Source organism: Mastigoproctus giganteus, chromosome 2, assembly GCF_048544385.1.
Source record: "Mastigoproctus giganteus isolate SK-2022 chromosome 2, ASM4854438v1, whole genome shotgun sequence".
Lineage (NCBI taxonomy): Eukaryota > Metazoa > Arthropoda > Arachnida > Uropygi > Thelyphonidae > Mastigoproctus > Mastigoproctus giganteus.
In genome coordinates, this window is record NC_143576.1 from 210,888,909 (window position 1) to 210,907,006 (window position 18,098).

The 18,098-nt window shown below is 37.3% G+C and overlaps 1 protein-coding gene across 1 annotated transcript in view; it reads right to left on the reverse strand.

Moving 5' to 3' along the window:
- The window catches only part of LOC150090032 (uncharacterized), a 329,054-nt gene that overhangs the window by 214,568 nt on the left and 96,388 nt on the right, over window positions 1-18,098 (reverse strand). Inside the window, exon 7 of the mRNA XM_090368942.1 lies at window positions 13,002-13,040. Coding sequence (XP_090225068.1) covers window positions 13,002-13,040 — 39 coding nt within the window. The remainder of the gene's footprint in view (window positions 1-13,001; window positions 13,041-18,098) is intronic.

Sequence of the window (18,098 nt, forward strand, 5' to 3'; positions counted from 1 at the left end):
AATACTCTTGATTTGATTATCAGCAGTGATTCTTCATGCATTAAGAATCTGCAGATAAATGAACCACTAGGTGGCAGTGATCACAGTGTGCTGAAGTGGGATTTACTCAAAGAGGTAACTACCATTAGGGGTAAAGGGAAAGGTTATTGCTTTCGTAAAGGTGACTACGATGGACTGAGACAGTATTTAAATTCTATACAGTGGGACCAACTGATGATGTTACCAACAGCAAATGCAAAATGGGAAGCATTCAAAGAACTTATCTTGGAAGCTACTAGGCTTTACATACCAACTAAGAAATATTGTTCAAGGTTTAGGCCTAAATGGATGTCATATGAACTGATGAGGCATATGGCAGAGAAGAAACATGCATGGGATACATACAAATTAACACATGACACAGAAGCCTATGATAGATACAAGTTGATCTGTAACCAAGTTACAAAGGAGGTTAGGCAGGCAAAGGAAAATTACGAGAAATCTTTGGCAAGGGATGCAAAGAAAAACAGCAAAGAGTTCTTTGCTAATGTAAACTCTAGAAGGAAGGGGATGAATCAGATTGGTCCATTTGATATCGATGGGTCAACTGTTGATGATCCTGCTCAGGTAGCTAACAAACTAAATGAATATTTTGCATCGACATTCACACATGAGGAATTATTTAGCGAGGGGAAAGCCAGAGGTGTTTTCAACTCTAGCAGTAAGCTAGAGAATTTTGTAATAACTGAGAGTAAAGTGGAGGAGAAATTGCTGAAGATAAACACAAGAAAGGCACCCGGGGTGGATGGGATCTATCCAGTTATATTAAAGGAGGCAGCAGAGGAAGTAAGCAAACCCTTAGCCATAATTATGAGAGCTTCCTTGGACTCAGGGGAGGTACCCACAGACTGGAGATGTGCAAATGTGACCCCAATTCACATAGGAGGATCAAAGGCTGACACAAGTAATTATAGACTTGTGAGTTTAACTTCTGTTCCAGGAAAATTAATGGAGGCACTAGTTAAAGAAGCACTGCAGGATCATTTAGACAAGACTTCAGTTATAGCTCAGACACAGCATAGTTTTGTTAAGGGGAAGTCTTGCCTGACCAATTTGATTGGATACTATGATACAGTCACAAAGGAACTGGATGCAGGGAACAATTTTGTTATTATATACTTGGATCTTAGAAAGGCTTTTGATACTGTTGCACATGGAAGACTGCTGCACAAATTGGAGCAGTGTGACATTGGAGGCAAATTGCTGCTGTGGATAAAGGGGTGGCTGAGGGGGAGAAGACAGAGAGTGGTAATCAATGGACACTGCTCGTCGTGGACTAATGTTATTAGTGGAGTCCCTCAGTGCTCAGTGTTGGGTCCATTATTGTTTTCTGTATTTATAAATGATATTGATGATGGTATATCAAGCTTAATGTCCAAGTTTGCAGACGATACAAAGGTAGGCAGGGTTGTCAAGGACACTACTGACACTATGCTGCTGCAACAGGATCTGGAAAGGTTGTGCAGATGGGCTGAGAGGTGGCAAATGAAGTTTAACATTGACAAATGTAAAGTACTATACATGGGAAACAGCAACCCCAGAGCAACGTATCAACTCTGTGGTACTAGACTGACAGTGGTAGAGAATGAAAGGGACCTGGGGGTGGTTGTGCAGGCAGATATGAAGTTCTCTGAGCAGTGCAGATGGGCTGCAAGAGTAGCTCATGGTGTATTGTCAATGATATATAGGAATTTTTCTAGCAGGGATAAGGAGGTGATTATTCCCTTGTATAAGGCAATGGTCAGGCCACACCTAGAGTACTGTATACAGGTCTGGAGGCCTCATTTCAAGAAGGATGTAGAGCTGCTGGAACGAGTACAGAGAAGGGCAACAAGATTAGTGAATGGAACAAAGGGGTGCTCTTACGAAGAAAGGCTTAAGTTTTGCAAATTACAGTGTCTGGAGACTAGGCACCAGCGAGGTGATCTGATAAAGGTGTATAAAGCCTTGAATGGTTTGAGCATGCTCAATGCTGATGGATTCTTCCTCTCGCTCAGAATAATCAGCTGAGAGGGCATAAATTCAAATTGAGGGAAGACAGATGTAGGATAGACGTGCGGAAATTTGCCTTTAGCCAGCGGGTGGTTGGTTGGTGGAACAAACTTCCATCCCTTGTCGTGGAAGTTGATAGCCTAAATAAGTTTAAGGCTCAGCTGGACAGGTATTTTGAACGAACAGAGGGGTGAAGTGGAAATGGTTTTTTTATTTTTTTTTTTTTGGCTGATGCTGCATAAGCTTGCTTTCTTGCTTCAAATGCCTCTGCTAATGCTAATGCTAATCTAAGGATTTTCCCTCTGTTCCAGCTTCTACAGTAACTTGTCATGTGGAACCAAATCAAACACTTTGCTAAAACATAAGTAAACAATGGCAAAGTTATTTCCTACATCTGGCATATAAGTGATTCTATAAAAACAGCTAACGAGATTGGTTAAACATGATTTTCCCTTTATAAAACTATGCCGTATTTTCCTTAAGAATAATATTTCTATCTAAATGATCCTGTAATGCACTCTTCAACTGGCTGGTTGGTAGATCTTAGAGCCACCTTTATATATATTGGCAATACATACACTGGCACTTCTACAATCCATGGAATAATTCCAGAATCTAGTGATGACCACATAATTCAACTCTGATTCAATGTACTCCCTTGTCACCTCCCTCAAAATCACTGGGTATATACCAGCAGCTTTTATAATAAACAGTTTTCCTAACAAATAATCATCTGAAATTAAATTATTGCCAATTTCATGCTTTACAGTTTCACTTGCATAGTGTTTCTCCTTACCATGAATGATAGCTATAACACACTCCTACTCTCAATTTTAATCTTCCAATGCTTGTGTCACACCAAACTGACTCGACACTACACTGTCCAGCTATGTCGACTGGCTGCACTTCCTTGGATTTTATGTGTTTCTTAACTAATAGCATAATCCCTCCTCCTTTCCTATACACACTGTACTCCCCAAATTCCAGTTTTGCATTCCTTATATCTGTGTGACACCACGTCTCTGATATCCCAACAATATCTGCCTTTGATGTTTTGACCAACACCTCAAATTCATCAAATTTATTTACCAAACTCCTAGCATTGGTGTATATGCAAGTATACATGCACCTTTTCCTATTCTTACCTACCATAACACAACCCATGTGTTTACTTGTACTGCAATGACTCCCAGCAGTCTCTGAAATTCCCTGCCTCTTGTTTTCCAGGCTGCTGCTCATTCCAACAGAAGCAGTGCAAGAATCACTTTCACCTCTTCCAGTGGCTATTGTTAATCTATTAGTTCTTGTATCCCCCAATCTAGCAGTTTTCCGACCCACCTAACACTGCCTCGATAGCATCAGCAAATATTCTTGCACCCTTTCTATTTAAGTGTATCCCATCCCTGTAGAAGCAATATCTCCTGTTAACAAGTACAGACCAGGCTGGAAAAAATTCTACCCCTTGAGCCTCACAGTCTTTCCAGGGCCGAATTGATTGATTGATTAATTCATGTTGGAATCCCCCCAATACTATATTTTCTAATGGCACCCCTAAAAAGTTGCAAATAGGATTTGAGGATCTGTTCTTGGTACCTCTGCACAGTTACATTACTCCTATCAAAAACATAAAGACAGGTGCGACCAGTGATCATTATTCTGCCCCACATGAGAATGCCACCTCCAATGTAAGTGTCCCTTTCTCTGATGTTGAAGAGATGGTACTGCATTCCTCATTGTCTCCAGATGAAATAATGTCTAGAATCTGTTTATAGGCTAAAACATCAGAGAACAGAACTGTATCCCATTTTTCACAGCTCCAAAGTCAATTGTTCGTGGCATCCATTTTGACAAGCTTTGCAGTGGTTTGGGATTAATGAGATACAGACCACTGGCTTCCTTGCACAGAGTCCACTTGTATTGATACTTCTTAACACAGTCCGGCTGGAAATGTTTTCATCTGTAGCTGCAGCAGCCTCAAGAGACAGTTGAGGACAGGACATTGTAGGGTTCTCTCTTGCTGTTAGAGTTGATAGCAGTCTGTTCTGGTTGACATAGCCTTTAGGCAACCTTGGCCAGCTCTTCCTGTTATGGTTCTTGTCTCCTGAAACTGATTCCATAGTGCTGAGACGACACTGCATGACAAAATAAGCCAACATGCCATCTTCATCTGTGACTGCCTGGCTTCAATTCATCCAACAGCCTGCCATCTCAAAGAATCACCTAAATGACTATGACTTGCTATCCAGAGTACTGGAGATGTGGCTGTCCCACTGAGCAAGCCAAAAAATGGGAATGAAGTGATGTGGTTGCAACCTGTGATTTTATATGCATGAAAAAATTTGCATAATGTGTGACAAGCCACCACACATTATGCAATTATTCATGCCTATAAAATCTGTAATGTGGTAAATCGATTTCTATTAAATAATTGGAATTTACATGCCAGATGATATTATATCAAATATTCGCCTTTGGTGACACTATTCACAATAAAATATTCATGAAACACATTTTATTCTGTTAATTTTGTTGGGCAGTGTATTTAACAAGTAGTGGCAATATTGAGAAAGAGTGACAATTTAAGACTGAATTTGAAAGTGTCTGCAATTCTGCCGTCTTCATCCACCGCTTGGTTACTTTCATTTCCTCTTCTTGGATACATTCATTATCCAAGTAACCAAGAGGAGGAAATACATGAGAGCCTTGTCAGTCTTTTCAATCTGGGAGAGATCTACAAGGCTTATGGGTAAGAATTATTCTCACCATGGGCTGTGCTTGTTAACTGGAGATAGTTTTCAGAGGGATGGGGTACGCTTAAATAAAAGGAGCGCTGGAATACTGATGCTGTTGAGGTAGTGTTAGGTGAGTAGAAAAACCACTAACTTTGGAGGGGGGGGAGATTTTTTTTTTTTTTTTTTTTGATTTGGTAGTTGTTGGCGCATCGGCTTCTGTGGCCATATTGCACCTCCCAAGGTTTTTGCAGTACTTTGATCCAAGCCCGAGGCGGGAATCGAACCCGCGACCTTTGGGTTGCCGGGCAGGTACTTTACCCACTCGGCTAGCCCGGTCGGCAGGGGGGGAGATACACAATTTAACAGATTAACAGCAAGAAGAGGTGTAAGTGATTCTTGCATTGCTATTGGGACATGCATCAGCCTAGAAATCAAGGTGATGGAGATTAGCATTAGTAAAAGCATACGATGCAAGAAAGCAAGCTTATACATCAGCCAAAAAAAAAAAAAAAAAAAAAAAACCTTCTCGTTTCACCCATCTACTCGACCAAATGTTTGTCTAGTTCTGCCTTAAATCTATTTAAGCTATCAACTTCTGATGATATATTAAGAAGTCCAACATATTAAACAAAAAGACTCCAACCAACTTCTCCCCTATTTGGAATTTAGCACGTATAAAGTTTCCACATGCACTGAAATGCATTTCGGGAACTTTACCAGTACATAACATACTTCGCATGCTCTTCTCTCCCCACTATAGCTAACTGAAGACAATTTCGAAAGTCGCTGATGCGTGGCTATTAGCTGTTTATCTCACTTTGATTTATTTTAATACATAATTTCTAATTAGACAACCAGAGAATGGAAGGTGCACTTTCCTTTCTTAGGCAAATCTTTAAAGTTCATAATTTATAATTTCTTTAAGTTGTTAAAAATTTCATAACTACTATGTACATGGTGAAACTCTCAACAAACTAAGCAGATTACTGTGAGGGTGAGCTGAAAATTAAGCTAAGCTATATCTATGATCTAGCTATCAACTTCTACAACAAAAGATGGAAGTTTGTTCCAGCAATTAACCACCCGCTGGCTAAAGGCAAACTTCTGCACATCTGTCTTACAACTGTCTTTCCTCAGTTTGAATTTATGCCCTCTCAAGTGATTATTCTAAGCAAGAGGAAGAATCCCATCAGCATTTGAGCCTGCTCAAACCATTCAAGGTCTTATACACCTCAATCAGATCACCTCACAGGTGCCTAGTCTCCAGATGATGCAACTTGCAGAACTTAAGCCTCTCTTGGTAAGAGCACCCCTTTGTTCCTCTCACCAATCTTGTTGCCCTTCTCTGTGCTCATTCCAGCATCTCTACTTCCTTCTTAAAATGAGACCGCCAGACCTGTATACAGTACCCAAGGTGTGGCCTGGCCATTGCCTTATACAAGGGGATAATCACCTCCTTAGCCCTGCTAGAAAATTTTTTATTGCAAGACATATTAGGAGGCACTAGATTGAAAGGCATGTTAGGAGTCCTCATAAGGCTAGAAAAATATATGGGCTGTGTTAGTATTAGTATTAGCCATATAATGCAGGAAACCTCAGGCTTTTGCTACACTAGTCAAAAATCTAAATGCAATGCAATCACTAACAAAACTGAAGAAAGAAGTATTATTTGACAACCAAATGTGGAGTACAGAAACCAACAACTGGATATGAAAAAATGAGGTACAAAAATGTTATCTCAACATACTGTAAATCCAAATTGGCTAATTTCAATTAATTCAGATAATTTTCCTGTTGTAATCAGAAATTAGTTATTTTTTCAAGTAATATTTCTCTGAAAATATATACAAAATTAAATCTAAACAATACCGACCTGAAACAACTTGTGACACATCAGGAACACCTATTTAATACTTGGTTGCACCATCTTTATTGAGAAGCACCTTTGATGTGTCACAGCATAGACCACATGAGGTACTGCAGGTAGAGTAACACATCAACTATACTGCATCCCACAACTGCTGGCTATTCAATGGTACTGAATCTGGATGGCAAACAGTTGACTCCATGATGTCCCCCCCCCACATTCAATTAAGCTGATACTGGATGTTTGGCAGCTGTGGTAAAATGCAGAACAAGATGGAATGCTTGCAAAATCAATCCAACACTGTTGCAACTTTGTGGCACAGAGCACTGTTTTGGTAAAAGATGCTTTGTTGGTAGGGGAAGACACTTATGATAAACAGATGCACAAGGTCAGAAACTGACCTATACATGTCTCCAACAAGGTTTGGTTTTTAAGATCATTAGCAACTAAAGCCATATTGCTCCGGGATATGAGGTGGTCATTCCCTGACCTTTCCACATCCTCCATATTTGGTGGTGACGGGCTCAAACCCCGGTATAATCAAGAAGCATGTGCTACGCACTGCTGCTCCTTCCCACCTGGCTATGGAGGTGCCTCTCCAACAAGATGCTGATTGATAAGTACTGGGGCAATCCAAGGTCTCCCACACAAACAGAGCCCCAGAACATTACGCTGCCCCCCACCAGCCTCTACAACCCTCTTCAGGCAGTGGGGTTCAAGAGCCTCACGTTGAGTAAGTCATCCAATTCATGGAGCTGTTGGAAACATGACTCACTGACCAGACAACCCATCTTCCAATCATCCACTGCCCTGTGGTCCTACTCCTGTACCCACTGTAGGTGCATCTGCTTGAGAGAGGAGGCTGTTAACTGTAATTGTCCAACCATGCTAGTGTCCAATTTCATCTTAAATGAATTATGCCACCTGATGTTATATTGCATGGTCAGTTGCACCACTGTGGTATGTCTGTTCTGCTAGATAGAACATAGTATCCTCCTCTCATTGATTTTGATGAACAGTACATGGCTTAATATCACAGCTAATGGAGAAAGCAAATGAATATAAAACCCCATTATGCCTGGCATTTGTGGATTATGAAAAGGCATTTGACTCCATACAGCATAAGGAAATGTTTCGGGCGCTGCAAAGACAAGGCATAGATACCCCATATATTATGATTTTGAAGAAAATATATGAGAATGCTACCTCCTTTATTAGACTAGACAAAGACAGTAGGAAATTTAAAATCGAGAAAGGAGTTCGACAAGGAGACACAATATCTCCGAAGCTGTTTACTGCTGCCCTTGAGGAAGCTTTCAGAAGATTAGACTAGTCGCAGAAAGGAGTCAATGTGAACGGAGAGTACCTAAACCATTTACAATTTGCAGATGACATTGTGGTCATAAGCCACGATCCCAAAGAATTAGAGGAAAATCTTAATCAGTTATGCACGGTTAGTAAGGATTTTGGACTAAAGATGAATATGGCTAAAACAAAAGTAATGATGAACAAGTATGCCACAGAAAAGGAAATGATGATTGAAGGAGCAGTAATTGAAAAGGTGGAGTCATATACTTATCTGGGACAAGTTATTAGCTGTAATAATAATAAATGGCTGGAAGTCAAGAGAAGAATAAATTTTGGATGGATAGCATTCACGAAATATAGTCACATACTGAAGAGCAATATCCCAGTTTGTCTGAAACGTAAAATAATGAGCCAATGTATAGTCCCCACCATGACTTATGGAAGTGAAACCTGGGCACTCACCAAAAGAATGGAAGAGAAGCTGAGAACTACACAGTGAAGAATGGAACGAATTATATTGGGAATCAGACTGTTAGATAAGAAGAGAAACACATGGATTAGGCAGCAAACACAAATAAAGGACATTCTTATCAAAACTAAAGAACTAAAATGGTCTAGGGCAGGACACATAGCTCAAAGACATGATGACAGATGGACTAAGAAAATAACAGAATGGTATCCTAGAGGAGCTAGAAGAAAACCTGGAAGACAAAGGCAGAGATGGATAGATGAAATTCATGAGTTTGTGGGTAGTAAATGGATGTCCAGTGCTCAAAACAGAAGGAACTGGAAAGTTGCTGGAGAGGCCTTCATCCTGCACTGGATTGAAAATGGCTGATGATGATGATGACATGGCTTAGATGGGATCTCTAGCTGGTGGTTTTCCACAGTTTGTCCGCTGTGGACAGGGCCACTGCAAGTGGGTAGGCGAGGTAAGCGTCGCTTACAGGAGCAGTTCAGGAGGGTGCCAATATTTTTTTTTGACATATGCAAGCAGACCACTGTTTAACAAACTTCTTTATAGCGAAATTTTCTATTTAGCAATAATTTTTGAATTCCACTTAAAATAGTTTTCATAGAACAAAGAAAATTTCCATATAACCAACAGATTATGAGAGACTTGACTGGGAACGCATTGTTCATGCCTCTGATCTTCAGGCAATTAGTGCTGCTACTAAGCATGAATTAAGAGCCACAGGGATTACCAGTCTGAAACTTAGGAGTACTCGTTAAACCTATATAACTGCCTGTTCCACATACCCAGAAGTCGTCATCTGATTAGTTAACGCTTACCAGTATTCAACACGTCAGGCAAATAATTCATTTGAAATAAATACAGTACATGAAACTGCAGACATATGGTAATTTGCTTATTATCTGAATCCGTGTTTCATATTTATATTTCACAGGGTTATATCCAAAACATGGGTATAATACGCACTTCAGCCAGAAAGAGAGAAAGAAGGCAGTGATAGCACATGAAGGCACCTCCCACATGCTGCTTCTCCCCTCTCCTCCTCGCCCGCATGTTACCGAGGAATGTCACATGACATCACAATATGTCAGAGCTGAAATGACGAAAAAGAAATGGTAATTTTTTTTAAAACAGCTAACAAAAATGAACACCACATACAACCACTGAATCTTCCCCTCCCCCATACATTACTATTACTAGGCAATTTTATGTGTGTTAATAATGAGAACTGCTCATGCACGTCAACAGAAATGCTTTAGGACAATCCCCCAGGACAAAGCCCCTCAATTATGGTGCAAAGTAGAACAAAACCCCCTCGGCAAATAATAATACAAAATTTTTAAACCATAATTTTTATTCTTTTTGCAGTATTTATAGTTCTTTAAGAATGAACACTTAAAGAACACTTCTCTGGGAACATTTTTGTATTATTATTTGTTCAAGGGGATTTTGTCCTATGTTGCACTTTAATTGAGGGGATTTCATCCAAGTTGGTTTTGTCCAGACCCAGCTGTTCCCACAGCCCGCTAGTATAAAGAGACCTGATATTAACAAGTCATATAATTTCTGCGAAAAACACCAAATTGTCAAGAAACAACCTGAGAGAAAAAAAAACAAAAAAACCTCACCTCACCAGTCCTCACATGCCCGCTGGTACACTTCATCAAACATCCACACTGAAAACACTTGTATTCTGAAGCTAAAAATTCACACTCATACACCACTCAATTACAGCCTTACATCCATCCTTTTGAAAAGGGAACAATAGCACGATAATTTTGCATTTCCTGCTAAAATCGGAACCGAATTTGCATCCAAATAATCATAAACACAAAATGAGGTAAATATGCATTCTCAATAATCAGCCAATCACAGAACTTCACTGGACAATCACTCCATTCTTCACCACACCCACAACGGAGATACCCATTTTCTGTAGTTCAGCCAGAATAATATATATTATACTATTTTTAGCAAGGCAATGTATAGCATTCAGGAGATCTTCAAAAGATTTATATAAAAATGATAATGGTAACTTTTTGGAACTTACTAAAACAATTGCTAAATTTGATTCAGTTATGCCAGAAAATATTTGCCATATTCAGAAATCTGAATTGAAAAATATTGTGCATTATTTGGGTGATCAAATACAAAATGAAATTATTGAAATAATTTCACAAAATATTACAGATAAAATACTAGAAATTACTAGAGAAGCTACATATTTTACTATGATTTTGGTATTATCACTGAAGACAAAAATAAAGGTATGTATATGAGGAATCATGCTAAATCAATAGCCTTAAAAATAAAATCTTATAAATTTCTTTGTTCAATTATAATTTGGCATGATATTTTAAATAAAATTAATCCAGTAAGTAAAATGCTCCAAAAAAAAAAAAAATGGATTCTGATATACACTTGAATGTCTACAAAATATCACAGAATTTTTAAAGAAAATAGAACAGAGAATACAGCCCAAAAAATGTCCAAAAAATATGGCTACTATCATTGGCATTGAATTGTTTCCAGAAGTAAGCACTGTAAGAAAAAGATTGAAAAAACATCATTTCAATTATGAAAGTAGAGATGAAGCTATTCACAATTCGCAACAAAATTACAAATTTTATTTTTTCTTTCAAATGACACAACAATTTTCTCCTTAACTGAAAGGTTTACATAAATAAAAGAACATGGAGAAATAGTTAAAATGTTTTATAATATTTCTGAATAACATATAGGTTAGTGCAAAAGCATCATTTTAACGTAGCCATCTACCAAAGTAGTTAAATTAATTAATTAAATTGGCATCGTTTTGGTTATATCTCATATTGTGAATGCCTTCACAATGAGTTGCCATAGTATTGTACTACCTTGAATAAGTAACACTTCACCAGTGGAGAAGTGTTTATATCTAATATTGTGAAGGCATTCATAATATGAGATATAAATGATAGCACATTAAAATGATACTTTTGCACTAACCTATATGTTAGTCATTCTACCTCATAGCATGAGGCCTTTGCCTTTAAATATTTTATAGTCTATATCACTGCACACCATCAGGCACCTCTCATATTGTGAAGTTATACTACATAACTGGGTTGTCACTATTGCAACACCAGGGTACCTGCCCACCCACCAAGGAGACGCCAACAAGCTTTGAAATGGTGCCGTCTGGGTGGTGGTATCCACTGAGAATAAGTAACAGTAGTCTTCTCCACTGGTGAAGTGTTACTTATTCGAGGTAGTACAGCACAATACTATGGCAACTCACTGTGAAGGCATTCACAATATGAGATATAACCAAATGATGCCAATTTAATTAATTTATTTATTTAACTACTTTGGTAGATGGCTATGTTAAAATTATGCTTTTGCACTAACCTATATGTTAGTCATTCTACCTTGTAGCATGAGGCCTTTGCCCTTAAATATTTTATAGTCTATATTTTTGAATTTAAAAAAAATGGTCAAATGACGATTTATTAAATTATTTCAAAGATTTACATATTAAAATAAGTGACATTGATCATAATGAGTCTGATATTGATGGTTTAGCATTATCTGAAGAACTTAGAGTACTTCAAATTTATATTAAAGACAATATTACTCCATTTGAAGTTTTATAATATATTTTTAAAAAAGATTTTACAGATACTTTTCCAAATGTAGCAGTTGCTTTAAGAATTTTTCTAAATTTACCAGTTTCAGTTGCCTCAGGTGAATGGAGTTTTTCAAAATTAAAATTAATTAAATTATTTACGATGGACAATGCCTCAACAACTCTCTAATTTGGCAATAATTTCAAGAGAAAATGATCTTTTGGAAAAAAATAAACATAAATGAAATAATTAATAAATTCGCACATTTTAAAGCAAGGAAACAATTTTTTTTTTTTAAATTATAATTTTCCTTTTATTTTATTAATGTGGGTACGATTACTGTGATTTAGAATTTAAAGTTAATTTCCAGAATTTCAGAATGATTTGTTATTTTTGTTTGTTGTTTCATTATATTATATGTGAGACATGTTGTAATTCTTTTCTTTTTTAGTAAATTAATAATAATTATTTATACCTTATTTTATTTTTTTTAATTCAAATATTTTGGGGTGACAAATTTGATTTTGCTTACTGGTGGCACATAGGGTGGCAGCAGCCCTGGCTGTGGAAGAACCACTAGTGTGATATACACACAAGACTTGGCTGTATAGGAATACTGAACAAAGGCAGCTGTGCCCAATATCTGACCCCCTCACTAATATGGCCACAAAGATCATTCCCTATTAGAATTCAGGTCATATCTATGGCCCATTGTTTGCGTGGAATACTAGTCTACTGAATGCTTTAATGCCACGCTTATATAGAAATATATAAAAATATAGAAACTTGTAGAGAAACATTGCACAATGTGGAAGCAATAAGGGCAGAGATGGCAGAGTTAAGCCATAGTTTTTTTTTGGGATGGGGGGTTTCTAATGTAATGCTATCCCAGTATAAGTAAAGTAAGCTGGTCTGTGTCAACCAATTTTAATAAACTCACAAAATAAAATCTGAAAAATATTCATTCAGAAGATGAAACTTACTTTCCTGCCATTTTTGCTGGTCTACCACAAGATATACACCTGGAGAACAGAAAAAGAAGATAGAATACATAATTCAGTTTTATCTTTAATGTATAAATCTGTAATGTGCATATAACTGATTTATGAATAAAGTACTAGTCATAACACAAAAATAGTATATAAGCATTACTAGTTGCATAACAGACTCTTAAGTGATCATGCATTACTAACATAAAGTATAATTGTTGGCAAACTTTAAAGTTCTACACGTTACTTGGCTTGTGTCAGGAAAACAAAAACAAAACTGGCTGACAAAACTTAGTTATCAATAAACATATTGCAATTAATTTCCAAGGAGAGAGAATTGATAATAAACTATCACTGTCAAAAGCGCACTTCATTGGCAAATTACAGTTAGAATCCTCCTACGAAAGAAATCCTCATTTTTAGAATGAGGATTTCTTTCGTAGGGTTATCATCTGGCCAGATTCCAAGAAACTTGGTTTCATTCACCCATTCAAGTTGCTTTTCTTTGTATATTATGTCTAAACCAATATTTAGTGGTTTGTTTTTCATTCTAAACACCATGTATTTTGATTTTTCTGTATTCAGTATAAGCTGATTCTTTTGAAGCCAACTATGCATCACAGAGAGCAAAGCAGAGATTTTGAGTTGAAGCTGATTAGGGTCTTTATCTGTGATCAGGATGGAAATATCATCAGCATATGCTACTAGATGAGAAGATGGAAGAAGAGAGAGAAATTCATCGATGTAAAGAACAAATAGGATAGGTCCAAGAAGTGAGCCTTGAGGTACTCCCCTGGAGAAATAACAGATGTCGGAGTATGATTGATTTGTTCTTACGACAAACAGACGATCAGTAAGATAGTCTTCAAGGAGAAGGTTAATTATTCCCTCTCAAGCCAAGATTATTGAGTTTATTAACTAAAACAGGGGTTGGCAAACGTTTTTTGGAAAGGGCCAGATCGTAAAATTTTTAGGCTCGCCGGGCCAGGTAGCAAGCTCGAAGATATTTACATGGGTAATTCTACTCATAGAGCAACAAAAAAAAAACAGGTTCAAAATATTTTTATTAGGAAGTGATATTTTACATAATATTTATACACATGCTGACACTTACAAAAATGAATAAAATATTTCCATTTATTAATAAACATATTATAGAACTGGTTAAATTTTGTACTAATGCGATGAATGTAATTGTTTTTTCTCAGATAATATTTCATTATACAGGAGTTCGAAGTTAGTACTTCCTATCACTAAAGTTGTTTGCAAATGGTCATCCGTTAATAATGATCTGTATTGCGATTTTACATATTTCATTTTCGAAAATGTCTTTTCACATTGGTAAGTACTCCCAAATACAGATTTGAATCCCCGTGCATATGATTTTAATTGACCGTATTTATCTTCCGAAAGATATTTATAGAATTGGGTTAGATCCATTTCTTTAAACCTAACCTTTAGCATATCATCATTTTGCAGATCAATCACTTCCAATTGAAGGTCTGATGGAAGCTCCTCAATTGTACAGCCAAATGGATTTTGAAATATAGAAATATCTTTTGCACTTGCAGCAAGATCCGAAAAACGCTGTTTTAACTGTAGTTTAAGTTCAGAAAATATATCCGCCGCGAATTTTTTTGGGAATCGGGATTTCGCTAATATTTGAAATTTTTTACAGCATGGAAAATGGTCAAACTTGGTTAATGTGATTTGTATTTCAAACAATGCAAATTTTTGACGATATGACTTTATGATAGAATACTTTTCACATATGAGCACTGTTTTCCCCTGTAATTAAGTTAAATTCGTTAAGATATCCCACGATGTCTGTAGCAAATGCTAATTTCCATAGCCATTCATTGTTAGATAATAGTGGTTGTGGGCAGTTTTTCTCATTTAGAAAAATTTCTATTGCTTCTCTGAGTTCAAAAAATCTCAATAAAACTTTTCCATTGCTGAGCCATCAAACTGCTGTTTGGTAGGGCAAATCAGGATATTCGGCTTCAGTCTCTAATAAAAAATTATGAAACTGACGATGGTTAAGTCCACGAGAGCGAATAAAGTTAACCGCTGACACAACTGGTTCAATAACACATGACAGATTGAGGTGTTTTCCACAAAAAGCCTGCTGGTGAATAATACAATGAATTAAGAGGTTTTGAACATTTAGCTTCTTCACAAGCCTTAAAAATTTGTCCAACTAATCCTTCACCCATTCCACACATGTTTTTACCACCATCAGTTGTGACACATTTTAACTGATTCCATTGCAAATTGTACTGTGTTAGCGTTTTCTCGACATCCTTGAAGATATCTTCGCCTGCAGTTGTTCCATGCAGACTATTCATAGAAGCTAATTCTTTAGTAACCTCAAACTCAGTATTGACTCCTCGAATAAACAGCAACAATTGGTCAGTATCAGTAATGTCTGTAGACTCATCAAGAGCTAACGAAAACCACTTGAAATTTTTTGCCTTGTCTTTTAATTGACTCTTGATGTGGCTCCCAATGTCCTCAACTTTTCTAACAGTTGTCCCGCCGAAAGACTAACAGATCGAAACAAATACATTTTTTCGGGACACATTTCTTTAGCTGCCACAAGAAAACATGATTTAATTAATTCACCATCGGTAAATATTTTCCCTTTCTTGGCTAATAAATGAACTATTCATAAGCTTACTTTAGTTACTGCTTCATTATAATTTTTTATATTAATGAATAAATTGTGTTGTTATGATGCATTACGTTTTAAACTTTCCAATTTTAGCTTCTGCTGATTTTCTGTGAGTTTTGAATATTGTGCCGAGTGCATAGTTTGGTAATGATGACGTATATTGTACTCTTTTCGCACAGCTATTGTGTCATTACATAATAAACATGATACTTTCTCATTTATTTCTATGACAAAATAATTCACACTCCATTCAGCTTTAAAAGCACGACATTCGAAGTCCACTTTTCTCTTCATATTTGGTCTTGAGGATGACATGGAAATGGTGGGTAATAAATAAAAGGGAAAAAAAAAAGATCGCAGAGCGCCGTGACAGACAATACCACGTGTGCCACTAAAGAAAAACTGAGAGAAATGCTAGCAACACTTGTTCTACGGTAGATGACAGAATGTGAATATGCGACGCCAGTAGAGCCACGTGCGGTCATTATTCTCAACTCGACTATCGGCTATTGAAGCACGTAATTTGATTTATTTTAAATTTTTTTCATGTAAAAAACAATATTAACCCGCGGGCTGGATTAAAAAGAGGGGGTGGGGCGGATTTGACCTGCGGGCCGTAGTTTGCCGACCCCTGAAGTAGAATATTATGGTTTATGCAATCAAAAGCTTTAGATAAGTCAAGAAACAGTGCTATAGCATAGTGACCCTTTTCAAGACTATCAATGATCCCTGAGCAGAAGTCAACAATTGCAAGATCAGTGGATCTTTTAGAGCAATAAGCATACTGCTGTTGATGGATGAGCTGATTTTCTTCAAGAAAACCCATGAGTCTGCTGTGAAGAATTTTTTCAAATAATTTTGCAAAGACTGAGAGTAGAGCTATTGGGCAAAAGTTGTTGATGGAGTTACAACGGTTTCCCTTTGGAACAGGGATGATTATTGCTTTTTGAATTGAGAAGGGAATTTACCAGATTGAAAGGAGAGATTGAATATATACTTCAGTGGCATAAGAATTGAGCTAAGGACCTTTTTCAGCAGAGAAGGAGATATTTCATCAAAGACAGGGGCTCCCTTTTCTTTCAACTGATTCCCTGCCTCTAAAATCTCTTGATCGGAGAAGGGAGCGAGAAAAAAAAGAGTTTCTGATTGAGTACTTGGCAGATTCTCTCATTTCATTGTCTCTGAAATCAAGCTTGTCTTGAAAGAGGTTATTTCCACTTGATATAAAGTGGTTACAGAAGGAGGTAGCTTTTAGCTCATCATCTGAAATGAGTACCTCATTTTCAATTACATCTCCAATGTAGCTCATTGATTTCAGTTTCCTTCCCGGTAATAGTTTGTTCAAAACTGTCCATTTTTTCTTGTTTGTTATGATACCTGTAAGTTGAGAACTATAGTATTCTCTTTTCTCTGACCGAATGCAGTCAGTGACTTTGTTTCTGTACACTGTATTTAATTTTATCTGTCTCGATTCCTGTTGCTCTAGCAATTCTTGCAAGGTTATCTCTTTTCTCTTTTCTTTAACATATTACAAATCTTGTTTGAGATGAATGGACATATTTTCCTTCTTGGCCTGGTGGCCTTTTTATTCCTTGGTCTTCTCCTGATATACGACACATTTTTCATAGGTATTTAGGATATGCTTAAAAAGCAGTTCGTTGCAATTTCAGGATCACTTGTAGCATGAACTCCATCCCACGTTGACTGCTGCAGGTCTTGACAAAGCTGATTGAGAGATTCTGGAGTAACAGATTTGAAAATGTGCATGATCTCTGCTTCATTTATTTTATTTTCAATTACCATTAAGATGGGACGATGATCCGAAATAGTTGTATCAAGTATTGCATACGTGAGAGAGCATTCCGCAATTGCAAAGTCAAGAAGGGAAGTGTGGAACTCTCCCATTCTAGTTGGGATATCTCCATCGGTAAGAACAGAGAAACCATTTGAAGTAATGACTTCTAGGAGGTCTTGCACCTGAGAGGAAGAGCTATGAGGAATGTTAATATTAAAGTCACCAATCAGTAGAAGGCTTAGGGATTTGCTTGTGAAATGAGATAGAGTATTGTCAAGATTTACAAGGAAGCTCAGGTGCCTCCGTAGCCAGGTGGGAAGGAGCAGCAGTGCGTAGCACACGCTTCTTGATTAGACCGGGGTTCAAGCCCGTCACCACCAAATACAGAGGATGCGGAAAGGTCAGGGAATGACCACTGCATATCCCGGAGCAATATGGCCTTAGTTGCTAATGCTCCTAAAAACCAAATAACAACACCAACAAGGAAGCTGTTAACTGAAGCTGAAGGAGGTCGGTATAGACACCAGATCACCAAAGAGGCAATGCAGATAAAAGTAAGTTCACAAGCTTGATCAGGCAGATTTGAGATAGGAAAGGCAGAGCATCGCAGATGACTATAAAC